Here is a 12,600-nt window from a genome sequence, read left to right on the forward strand (position 1 = left end):
ACTGTTGAAAAAGAAGCTGGTCGAAGCACCCATAATAGTCGCACCAGACTGGTCGAAGCCTTTTGAGTTGATGTGTGACGCTTCTGACTATGCAGTGGGGGTCGTGTTAGGCCAGAGAAAGGATAAGATCCTTCACGCTATATACTACGCCAGCAAAGTACTCAATGATGCACAGTTGAATTACACAGTGACGGAGAAGGAAATGCTAGCAGTAATATTTGCTTTTGAGAAGTTCCGTGCTTACTTATTAGGCACGAGGGTGGTGGTCTACACAAACCATTCAGCTATTAAGTATCTGATGAACAAGAGGGACGCCAAACCTCGTTTGGTGAGATGGATCTTACTAATGCAAGAGTTTGATGTTGAGATCAAAGACAAGAAAGGATCTGAAAATGTGGTAGCCGGCCATCTTTCAAGATTGGAAGGATTGCAAGAGACGCAAGAGGAAAAAGAAAAAGTCATCAATGAGAAATTTCCTGACGAGCAAGTGTTGCAAGTGACAACTCGGGAAACATACATGCCGTGGTTTGCTAGCTTGGCAAATTACCTTGTCACGGGTATCACACCAGAAGGGCTCTCTTCAAACCAAAAGAAAAAGTTTTTGAGTGACACCCGCATGTATGTATGGGAAGATCCTTTCCTCTTTCGTATTGGCAGCGATGGAGTAATTCGGAGATGTGTGGGAGAGCATGAACACAAGCAGATTTTGTCCGCTTGCCATGATTCTGCGTATGGCGGCCACTTTGGAGCACGTCGCACTGCATTTAAAGTGCTCCAATCCGGATTCTTTTGGCCATCGACTTTCAAGGATGCAAAGGCCTATGTTGAGAGATGTGATAGTTGCCAAAGAACAGGCAATATCTCGTGGAGGAATGAAATGCCAATGAACAACATCTATAACTCTTTGATGTGTGGGGAATAGACTTTATGGGACCATTTCCCAAGTCTAATGGGCAACAGTACATTCTTGTAGCTGTTGATTATGTTTCTAAGTGGGTAGAGACAGTTGCCTCAACAACCAATGATGCCAAAGTTGTCTTGAAGTTCATCAAGAAACATATCTTTAACCACTTCGGGACACCACGGGCTATCATCATTGACGGAGGAACACATTTTTGCAATAAGCTTTTTGCAAACCTCCTTAGCAAATACGGTGTTCAGCATAAAGTTGCTTCCCCATACCATCCTCAAACTAGTGGCCAAGTGGAAGTTTCGAATCGTGAGATCAAGAGGGTGTTGGAGAAGGTAGTTAAGCCGTCTCGCAAAGATTGGGCGGAAAAGTTAGATGATGCATTGTGGGCATATTGTACGGCTTACAAGACTCCAATTGGAACTTCGCCATACAAGATGGTTTTTGGAAAAGCCTGTCACTTGCCGGTTGAACTTAAGCATAAAGCTTATTGGGCTTTGCAAAAGCTCAACTTAGATTATGAGGCTGCAGCCGAGAAGAGAATGTTCGATATGAATGAGATTGATGAGTTTAGGCTACACGCTTATGAGAGTGTTGATCTCTACAAGGAACGTGCCAAGAAGATACATGATGCAGCTATTAAGCCTCGTCAATTTCATGAAGGACAGCTGGTTCTTTTGTACAACTCTAGGCTAAAGCTTTTCCCGGGAAAACTCAAGTCAAGATGGTGGGGTCCCTATGTGGTGCACAAGGTGTACCCCTATGGTGCTGTTGACATTCAAGACCCGAAAAATGACAATTTGTGGAAGGTTAATGGCCAACGATTGAAGGCCTATGTTGGTGGTGAAAGTGTTAAGGAAGCAAGAGAGATGGTCACACTAGAGAGTCCAAAAGTATAGGCCGAGGATGAAGAAGGTCGAGCCAACGACTATAAAAAAAGGCGCTGATTGGGAGGCAACCCAAGTCTTTTATTGTTCTTTTGTTTTTGCTTTCATATATTGGGGGTTTTGTTTGCTCAATTCTTTCCCTCAATATTTTTTTTGAATTGAGCATTTTTTATTTTTATTTTTGTTTGCTTTCATATATTGGGGCAACCCAATGCTTTCATATATTTATTTTATTTTATTCTATAAATTATTTATTTTGTATAGTTTATGATATTTTATATAATATGATACTTAATATAGTATAAATATATTATTACAAACAATTGTAGGAGTATTAAATTATTTATTTACGTTTGGAAAATTATTGATAAAATGTTGTGGGGTTAATGTATAATTTAAATAAATAGGTAGGTAAGATTGAAAAAATAAGTGAATTTGGAATATTCTTTTGGGTTTGTGATTGGTGTAAATGGTTGGAGTAGAATTACTAGTTAATGTGACAGAACTGGAAAAAAATGAGTTTGAATTTAGTGTTGATGGTTGGAGATGGCCTAAGAGGTAGCGTGAAAAGAAATCATATCCCATCCCAAATTGACCTTTTTTCCATTTCTTGAATAGTAATACACCAAAGATACAGTTGCACTGTAGCTACTGCGTTTCACTTTATGAAGTTTCTAAAATTTGCACAGGGATCCCTCATACTTAAGTATTTTCGAATAGAAGCAGGTACTTGCCTGATTTATGGAGACTGGTTGCCGATTGATGAACATGCCGAATAATTTTTTGAGATGTAGAGAGAAAGCGAAGAAAAGGGAGAAGCGGAAGAAACAACGGCTTAATTTTGTGTAGAGAGAGAAAACGATATCTAAGTTTAAATTAAAAGTAGTACCTATATATTTAATGGGCTCGGCTATCGTATACACATATTTATTTTATCATGGAGTATTTATTTAATTTATTAATATTTATTTTATTTTATTCTATAAATTATTTATTTTGTATAGTTTATGATATTTTATATAATATGATACTTAATATAATATAAATATATTATTACAAACAATTGTAGGAGTATTAAATTATTTATTTATGTTTGGAAAATTATTGATAAAATGTTGTGGGGTTTATGTATAATTTAAATAAATATGTACGTAAGATTGAAAACATAGGTGAATTTGGAATATTCTTTTGGGTTTGTGTTTGGTGTAAATGGTTGGAGTAGAATTATGATATTTTATATAATATGATACTTAATATAATATAAATATATTGATACAAACAAATGTATGAGTATTAAATTATTTATTTATGTTTGAAAAATTATTGATAAAATGTGGTGGGGTTAATGTAATTTAAATAAATATGTAGGTAAGATTGAAAAAATAGGTAAATTTGGAATATTCTTTTGGGTTTGTGTTTGGTGTAAATGGTTGGAGTAGAATTACTAGTTAATGTGATAGAACTGGAAAAATGAGTTTGAATTTAGTGTTGATGGTTGGAGATGGCCTAAGGAGATGGCATAAGAGGTAGCGTGAAAAGAAATCACATCCCATCCCAAATTGTCCTTTTTTCCGTTTCTTGAACAGTAATACACCAAAGATACAGTTGCACTGTAGCTACTGCGTTTCACTTTATGAAGTTTCTAAAATTTGCACAGGGATCCCTCATACTTAAGTATTTTCGAATAGAAGCAGGTACTTGCCTGATTTATGCAGAGTGGTTGCCTATTGAAGAACATGCCGAATAATTTTTTGAGATGTAGAGAGAAAGCGAAGAAAAGGGAGAAGCGGAAGAAACAGCGACTTAATTTTGTGCAGAGAGAGAAACCGATATCTACGTTTAAATTAAAAGTAGTAGCTATATATTTAATGGGCTCGGCTATTGTATACACATATTTATTTTATCATGGAGTATTTATTTAATTTATTAATATTTATTTTATTTTATTCTATAAATTATTTATTTTGTAAAGTTTATGATATTTTATATAATATGATACTTAATATAATATAAATACATTATTACAAACAATTGTAGGAGTATTAAATTATTTATTTATGTTTGGAAAATTATTGGTAAAATGTTGTGGGGTTAATGTATAATTTTAAAAAATATGTAGGTAAGATTGAAAAAATAGGAGAATTTGGAATATTCTTTTGGGTTTGTGGTTGGTGTAAATGGTTGGAGTAGAATTACTGGATAATGTGATAGAACTGGAAAAAAATAAGTTTGAATTTGGTGTTGATGGTTGGAGATGACCTAAGAGGTAGCGTGAAAAGAAATCATATCCCATCCCAAACTGTCCTTTTTTTTCCGTTTCATGAACAGTAATACACCAAAGATGTAGTTGCACTGTAGCTACTGCATTTCATTTTATGAAGTTTCTAAAATTTACACAGGGATCCTCATACTTAAGTATTTTCGAATAGAAGCAGGGACTTGCCTGATTTACGAAGAGTGGTTGCCGATTGATGAACATGCCGAATAATTTTTTGAGATGCAGAGAGATAGGGAAGAAAAGGGAGAAGGGGAAGAAACAACGGCTCTATTTTGTGAAGAGAGAGAAAACTATACCTAGGTTTAAATTAAAAGTAGTATCTATATATTTAATGGGCTCGGCTATCGTATAGACATATTAGTTATTATCTTGGAGTATTTATTTAATTTGTTTTAAGAGATAGGCGGTTTTGATAGTTATTTAGTCAAAATGTTTGTTAATATTTATTTTGTTTTATACTATAAATTATTTATTTTGTATAGTTTATGATATTTAATATAATATGATACTTAATATAATATAAATATATTAATACAAACAATTGTATGAGTATTAAATTATTTATTTATGTTCGGAAAATTATTGCTAAAATGTTGTGGGGTTAATGTATAATTTAATTAAATATGTACGTAAGATTGAAAAAATAGGTGAATTTGGAATATTCTTTTGGGTTTGTTTCAAGTATAAATGGTTGGAGTAGAATTATTGGTTGATGTGACAGAACTTGAAAAATGAGTTTGAGTTTGAGTTTGGTGTAGATGGTTGGAGATGGCCTAAGAGGTAGCATGTAAAGAAATCATATCTCATCCCAAATTGTCCTTTTTTCCATTTCTCTAACAGTAATATACCAAAGATGTAGTTGCATTGTAGCTACAACATTTCACTTTATGAAGTTTTTAAAATTTGCACTGGGATCCCTCATACTCAATTATTTTCGAATAGAAGCAAGGACTTGCCTGATTTACGGAGAGTAGTTGCCGATTGAAGATCATGCCGAATAATTTTTTGAGATGCAGAGAGAAAGTGAAGAAACAGGAGAAGGGAAAGAAAAAACGGGTCAATTTTGTGCAGAGAGAGAAAACGATATCTAGGTTTAAATTAAAAGTAGTACCTATATATTTAATGGGCTCGGCTATCGTATACACATATTTAATTTATCATGGAGTATTTATTTAATTTGTTTTAAGAGAGATGCGGTTTTGATAAGTCATTTAGTCAAAAAGTTTATTATTAATATATATTTTATTTTATACTATAAATTATTTATTTTGTATAGTTTATGATATTTTATATAATATGATACTTAATATAATATAAATATATTAATACAAACAATTGTATGAGTATTAATTTCTTTATTTATATTTGGAAAATAATTGATAAAATGTTGTGGGGTTAATATATAATTTAAATAAATATGTAGGTAAGATTGAAAAAATAGGAGAATTTGGAATATTCATTTGGGTTTGTGTTTGGTGTAAATGGTTGGAGTAGAATTACTGGTTGATGTGACAGAACTGAAAAAATGAGTTTGAATTTGGTGTTGATGGTTGGAGATGGCCTAAGGAGATGGCCTAAGAGGTAGCATGAAAAGAAATCATATCCCATCCCAAACTGTCCTTTTTTTTTCGTTTCATGAACAGTAATACACCAAAGATGTAGTTGCACTGTAGCTACTGCATTTCACTTTATGAAGTTTCTAAAATTTACACAGGGATCCTCATACTTAAGTATTTTCGAATAGAAGCAAGGACTTGCCTGATTTACGAAGAGTGGTTGCCGATTGAAGAACATGCCGAATAATTTTTTGAGATGCAGAGAGATAGGGAAGAAAAGGGAGAGGGGGAAGAAACTACGACTCTATTTTGTGAAGAGAGAGAAAACTATACCTAGGTTTAAATTAAAAGTAGTATCTATATATTTAATAGGCTTGGCTATCGTATACACATTTATTTTATCTTGGAGTATTTATTTAATTTGTTTTAAGAGAGAGGCGGTTTTGATTAGTTATTTAGTCAAAATGTTTATTAATATTTATTTTGTTTTATACTATAAATTATTTATTTTGTATAGTTTATGATATTTAATATCATATGATACTTAATATAATATAAATATATTAATACAAACAATTGTATGAGTATTAAATTATTTATTTATGCTTGGAAAATTGTTGCTAAAATGTTGTGGGGTTAATGTATAATTTAAATAAATATGTAGGTAAGATTGAAAATATAGGTGAATTTGGAATATTCTTTTGGGTTTGTGTGTGATATAAATGGTTGGAGTAGAATTACTGGTTGATGTGACAGAACTTGAAAAATGAGTTTGAGTTTTGTGTAGATGGTTGGAGATGGCCTAAGAGGTAGCATGTAATGAAATCATATCCCATCCCAAATTGTCATTTTTTCCATTTCTTGAACAGTAATACACCAAAGATGCAGTTGCACTGTAGCTACTGCATTTCACTTTATGAAGTATCTAAAATTTGCACTGGGATCCCTCATACTCAATTATTTTCGAATAGAAGCAAGGACTTGCCTAATTTACGGAGAGTAGTTGCCGATTGAAGATCATGCCGAATAATTTTTTGAGATGCAGAGAGAAAGTGAAGAAACAGGAGAAGGGAAAGAAAAAACGGGTCAATTTTGTGCAGAGAGAGAAAACGATATCTAGGTTTAAATTAAAAGTAGTACCTATATATTTAATGGGCTCGGCTATCGTATACACATATTTAATTTATCATGGAGTATTTATTTAATTTGTTTTAAGAGAGATGCGGTTTTGATAAGTCATTTAGTCAAAAAGTTTATTATTAATATATATTTTATTTTATACTATAAATTATTTATTTTGTATAGTTTATGATATTTTATATAATATGATACTTAATATAATATAAATATATTAATACAAACAATTGTATGAGTATTAATTTCTTTATTTATATTTGGAAAATAATTGATAAAATGTGTTGGGGTTAATATATAATTTAAATAAATATGTAGGTAAGATTGAAAAAATAGGAGAATTTGGAATATTCATTTGGGTTTGTGTTTGGTGTAAATGGTTGGAGTAGAATTACTGGTTGATGTGACAGAACTGAAAAAATGAGTTTGAATTTGGTGTTGATGGTTGGAGATGGCCTAAGGAGATGGCCTAAGAGGTAGCATGAAAAGAAATCATATCCCATCCCAAACTGTCCTTTTTTTTTCGTTTCATGAACAGTAATACACCAAAGATGTAGTTGCACTGTAGCTACTGCATTTCACTTTATGAAGTTTCTAAAATTTACACAGGGATCCTCATACTTAAGTATTTTCGAATAGAAGCAAGGACTTGCCTGATTTACGAAGAGTGGTTGCCGATTGAAGAACATGCCGAATAATTTTTTGAGATGCGGAGAGATAGGGAAGAAAAGGGAGAGGGGGAAGAAACTACGACTCTATTTTGTGAAGAGAGAGAAAACTATACCTAGGTTTAAATTAAAAGTAGTATCTATATATTTAATAGGCTTGGCTATCGTATACACATTTATTTTATCTTGGAGTATTTATTTAATTTGTTTTAAGAGAGAGGCGGTTTTGATTAGTTATTTAGACAAAATGTTTATTAATATTTATTTTGTTTTATACTATAAATTATTTATTTTGTATAGTTTATGATATTTAATATCATATGATACTTAATATAATATAAATATATTAATACAAACAATTGTATGAGTATTAAATTATTTATTTATGCTTGGAAAATTGTTGCTAAAATGTTGTGGGGTTAATGTATAATTTAAATAAATATGTAGGTAAGATTGAAAATATAGGTGAATTTGGAATATTCTTTTGGGTTTGTGTGTGATATAAATGGTTGGAGTAGAATTACTGGTTGATGTGACAGAACTTGAAAAATGAGTTTGAGTTTTGTGTAGATGGTTGGAGATGGCCTAAGAGGTAGCATGTAATGAAATCATATCCCATCCCAAATTGTCATTTTTTCCATTTCTTGAACAGTAATACACCAAAGATGCAGTTGCACTGTAGCTACTGCATTTCACTTTATGAAGTATCTAAAATTTGCACTGGGATCCCTCATACTCAATTATTTTCGAATAGAAGCAAGGACTTGCCTAATTTACGGAGAGTAGTTGCCGATTGAAGATCATGCCGAATAATTTTTTGAGATGCAGAGAGAAAGCGAAGAAAAGGGAGAAGGGGAAGAAACAACGGCTCAATTTTGTGCAGAGAGGGGAAACGATATCTAGGTTTAAATTAAAAGTTGTACCTATATATTTAATGGGCTCGGCTATCGTTTACACATATTTAATTTATCATGGAGTATTTATTTAATTTGTTTTAAGAGAGATGCGGTTTTGATAAGTTATTTAGTCAAAAAGTTTATTATTAATATTTATTTTATTTTATACTATAAATTATTTATTTTGTATAGTTTATGATATTTTATATAATTTGCACTATAGTCATGTTTTGACAAAAATGCGCTTTTGTTGGTTGGGTTCCATGGAACACGATTTAATTTTATGCCCCCATATCAGATATGTTTGGTACTGTTCACCATTTTATTACATGTTTGGGATATTTATTTTCGCCTTTTTTTTAAAGTTCGAACAATTTTTACCCAAAGCCATTTTTTATATTTTTGAAAGAGTTAGTCATTTTAATAAATGGCTCGTAATGAACCACAATTATTAAAAAATGAGCTCGTTTATTAATGAGAAAGTAAACGTAGTTGGAAATATGATTCATGGGAAAATGTTAGAAAGAATTTTAATAGATTCTTGATATCCTATATATTTGAAATATTGTAAGGAAATATTGCACTCCCTCCATTCCATAGTAATGAATCATTTTGCCATTTTGGTACGTTCTCATTTACTTTACCCTCTCTTACTTTATTCTCTCTTCATCTCTCTACCTTTTTCATTTCCTACTTTATTCTTCTTTTACTTAATCCACTTAATACAATTTTTCATAAATCGTGTGCCGTAAAGAAACGCTTCCGCTACTATGGAACGGAGAGAGTATTATTTGTTACGGCAATGCAAATATATGTAATTAACATATATATGTACTCCATAAAATAACAGTGATTTTTTATATTACCATGTGATAATTAAGATGATAACAGTAATAAGTCTCTACAAATTAAAAAATAAAGATTTCCTTGGTTCTTTGATTACTTGGGTGATTTGAAAAAAACATTATGCATAAAAATCCACAAAAAATGTACTCCTATTATGTTAACAAATGACAGAGATTGGTAGAATAGGTAGGTATCATTATCAATAATACGTACATACAGAATCTCAAGAAAGTGAAGACGCATAGTATTGATAGATTAGACGATCGAGGGTTCAAGTTTTGAAGTATATAAAGAGTGTGAGTCACATAACGGAACAGGCATGGACGTTGTCGTCGCTAAAACGGTAGGTGATACGATCATCGATGGTGGAGTAGGGAAGTTGAGGGAAGTAGCCATGCGAGGGCTCGTTGTAGCCGTGCATGAAGTAGTTGTAGGAAGAGGTGAAGTTGGATTCATCCAAATAGGTAGCAGCGTAGGGATGATATTCAGAGTCATAAGGAAATGCCCACAACTCTGCTTTTCTCCCAACTCTCCTCACCACTTTTAATACCTTCCTTTTCTCTACATATCCTCTCACTGTCACTTTCTGCTTCTCCATGTCTATATCCATGCTATCCACACCTGCATTTCAATTAATTCCTTCCTCCATATATAAAAATAAAAATTGAGGTAAGTATATATGTTTGTTTGTAGAGAGTCTTGCCATGCAGCTTGGAGATTGCCTTTCTTATCCTTTTTTCGCATCCTTCGCAGTCCATGTGAACCCGAAGCTCAACCACCTATTATGCATATCATATTTTCAAATAAATAATTTTAATATTCATGTATGAATTGATACTCACCGACATAGCATCTGATACAGGCGCATGCAGCTTGAAACACCCACCTAACATTTTTCTATCACAAAATATATGAGCTTGTCTCATATATTTGTACACTTCATGATAAAGAGGGTGAAATATCAAGAAAGTTTGTTCCATCGGATTTTGATTCCTTCGAAGCATGTTAAGTGGGAATTATACGTCTCAATCAGCTGCTGCACACATATTAAAACAACTTGGCATTACCATCATATATACTAGAATGGATTCCAACAATTATACTATATCTTAAAACTCTTAAATCTTGTTCCATATCGACTTGGTGATGATTCAAACTCATCTATATATAAGACCTTTTAAGGAGTGAGTGACCCATTTCTAATACGATATGCTAATATATGTATTCATACTTATGTCTTACTATTAATTAGTACTCCCTCCATCCCATAAAAATATAGGCATTTGAATCGACACAAGAATTAATGCTCAATTGGTAAAGTAAGAGATGGGGTGAATGGTTGTTAAACTAATGTTAGTGGATAGTTGGACCAACATTATTATTAGTGTTTAATGAGTTCTAATGGTGTGTCATCGTGGTATAAAAATAAATTGCTGTATATGAGTAATGAGTTGGAGACAACTTTCCATAAATGGAAAAGCTCATATTGAACGAAAATAGAAAGTGCGTATATTTTTATGGGATAGAAGGAGTATTATATGGCATGCCCTGTCTATTGGATAAATGGCAGCGCAACGTATGTGTAGATTGATTGATATAATGTCGAACTAATTTTAAAGGTAAAATGCATAAAAAAATACGGAAGATCATTATTAATTTATTTTTAGTTCATTAACATTTTTCATGCAATATGATTGACGCTCACGAGAATATATACTTTCAATAAAGTATTGGAGGATAAATGTTGAAGTATATATACAGTTGGGGTAACATCTAGTCATACAGGTAGTAGCACGGCATATTTATTTTGTGTAACGTCACCAGATAGGGTAGACTACATTTATTCAATTGTCACAATCTTAGTCATAGATGTTTTAGGTAAACAGATGCGAAAAGATATTTCCATCGGTTTTTGTTTGGAATTGAAATATACTTTCTCGCTTCAACAATAGAAGTCCCAATTTTTTTTGGCTATATGAGTTTTAAAATGTTTAGAAAAATAATTGGAAAAAAATTAGTGAAATATAATTCTCATTTGTAATATTAATAATAAATAAAATATGAGTGCGCACCTTGATGTAGTTATAGAAAATAAGACTTGGAAACCTTTATATAAGTTCAACAATGAGGTCTTTATATAATAAGCAAAAGGAAATCTTAAACTTATGGAAAATAAAACTTAAAGGAAAATAACTAAAAGGAAGATAAGAAAAAAAGGAAACCCTAATTTGTAGAAAGAAAAACAATTACTCCTCCCATCCCTTAAATTTTATCACAATTTGACCGAGCACGAGTTTTAAGAAATGTAATGGAAAGTGAGTTGAAAAAATTAGAGGAGAGTGGGTCCTACTATTATATATTAATTTTATAATAAAATGTGAGTTGAAATGAGTTAGAGCATCCACAATAGCGGATGTCCGACAAGCGAGCGGGTCGTCCGTCCATTATTGGGGCGGATGAGCGCGCGGCGGACGAGAGGTTGTTCGTTGGTTAAGGCGCTCGTCCGTTTTCTCGTCCGTCGGCTCGTCCGCTATTGCAGGCCCTCGACGGACTTCCCGACGGACGAGAGCATTTTTCATTTTTTTTAATTTCAACTCTATATATCCGGTTCGTTGCACTTCATTTCATTTTCCCCACGGACCGGCTAACGCATGCATTATCATGCACCAGCGAGACCCCGTCCGGCTAGCAACAAACTATAAAGATTCATGGCATACTAACATGTACTTTGTTTAAATTGTTTTTTTTTTGTTGCACTGTATTATTTTAATTTTTTTATTTAATAAAATTATTATTGCACTTTCTCCGCCTGTATTCGAGTCGAAATTTTAATTCCGTAATTGCGTATTTATGAATTAGTGAATTTTTATTATTGTGCTTGTCCGTCAGGATGTCCTAGTGCTTGTCCGCTATTGTGCAGTGGGATGTCCTAGTGACGTGACAGAAGATATTTTTGGGATGTCCTAGTGCTTGTCTGTGGGGATATCCGTCCTAATGTGGATGCTCAGTGGACTATGGGTCCCACTACAAAAAATGGTAAAAAGTGAAATGTGACAAATTTTGTGGGACAGACGAAATTGAAAAATATGACAAAATGTAAGGGACGGAGGGAGTAATATTTTTCCATCTAATATATTTTTCCTTCGACTAATTTTACTTTCTCCATTCCCTCATAGTTGACTCATTTTTCTATTTCGGGAAGTTCCCTCATAATTGAGTCTTTTCCATTTATAGTACTCCCTCCGTCTGGCATTAGGAGTCCCGATTAGATATTTCTATAAAAAGTGAAATAAAAATATTATAAAATAAAACACTAAAAAATACAAATAAAAACACATCCAAAGAATAAAGCAAATAATAATGCAGATGGGTCCCACATTCCATTATCACACACTCCAATTATTACACATTCAAACATTTCTTAA

The 12,600-nt window shown here is 32.5% G+C and overlaps 1 protein-coding gene across 1 annotated transcript; it reads right to left on the bottom strand.

The window, feature by feature from the left end:
* Positions 1-9,289: 9,289 nt before the first annotated feature.
* Positions 9,290-10,102, bottom strand: LOC121751471 (heavy metal-associated isoprenylated plant protein 45-like). Its single transcript, XM_042146220.1, has 3 exons — positions 10,018-10,102; positions 9,879-9,954; positions 9,290-9,796 (listed from the first exon to the last, which is right to left on the bottom strand). The coding sequence occupies exons 1-3, from the start codon at positions 10,099-10,101 to the stop codon at positions 9,477-9,479; spliced, it is 480 nt and encodes a 159-aa protein (XP_042002154.1). The 5' UTR covers position 10,102; the 3' UTR covers positions 9,290-9,476.
* Between the last annotated feature and the right edge of the window lie 2,498 nt (positions 10,103-12,600).

This window comes from Salvia splendens, chromosome 10 (genome assembly GCF_004379255.2).
Source record: "Salvia splendens isolate huo1 chromosome 10, SspV2, whole genome shotgun sequence".
Taxonomy (NCBI): Eukaryota; Viridiplantae; Streptophyta; class Magnoliopsida; order Lamiales; family Lamiaceae; genus Salvia; species Salvia splendens.

What these genes read in the sequence shown, in the direction of transcription:
- LOC121751471 (XM_042146220.1), bottom strand. Translation starts at nt 10,101, where the DNA reads ATGAGACAAGCTCATATATTTTGTGATAGAAAAATGTTAGGTGGGTGT. An exon ending in CTGTATCAGATGCTATGTCG is followed by an intron (nt 9,955 to 10,017) that starts GTGAGTATCAAT and finishes TATGCATAATAG; the next exon opens with GTGGTTGAGCTTCGGGTTCA. An exon ending in GGCAATCTCCAAGCTGCATG is followed by an intron (nt 9,797 to 9,878) that starts GCAAGACTCTCT and finishes ATTGAAATGCAG; the next exon opens with GTGTGGATAGCATGGATATA.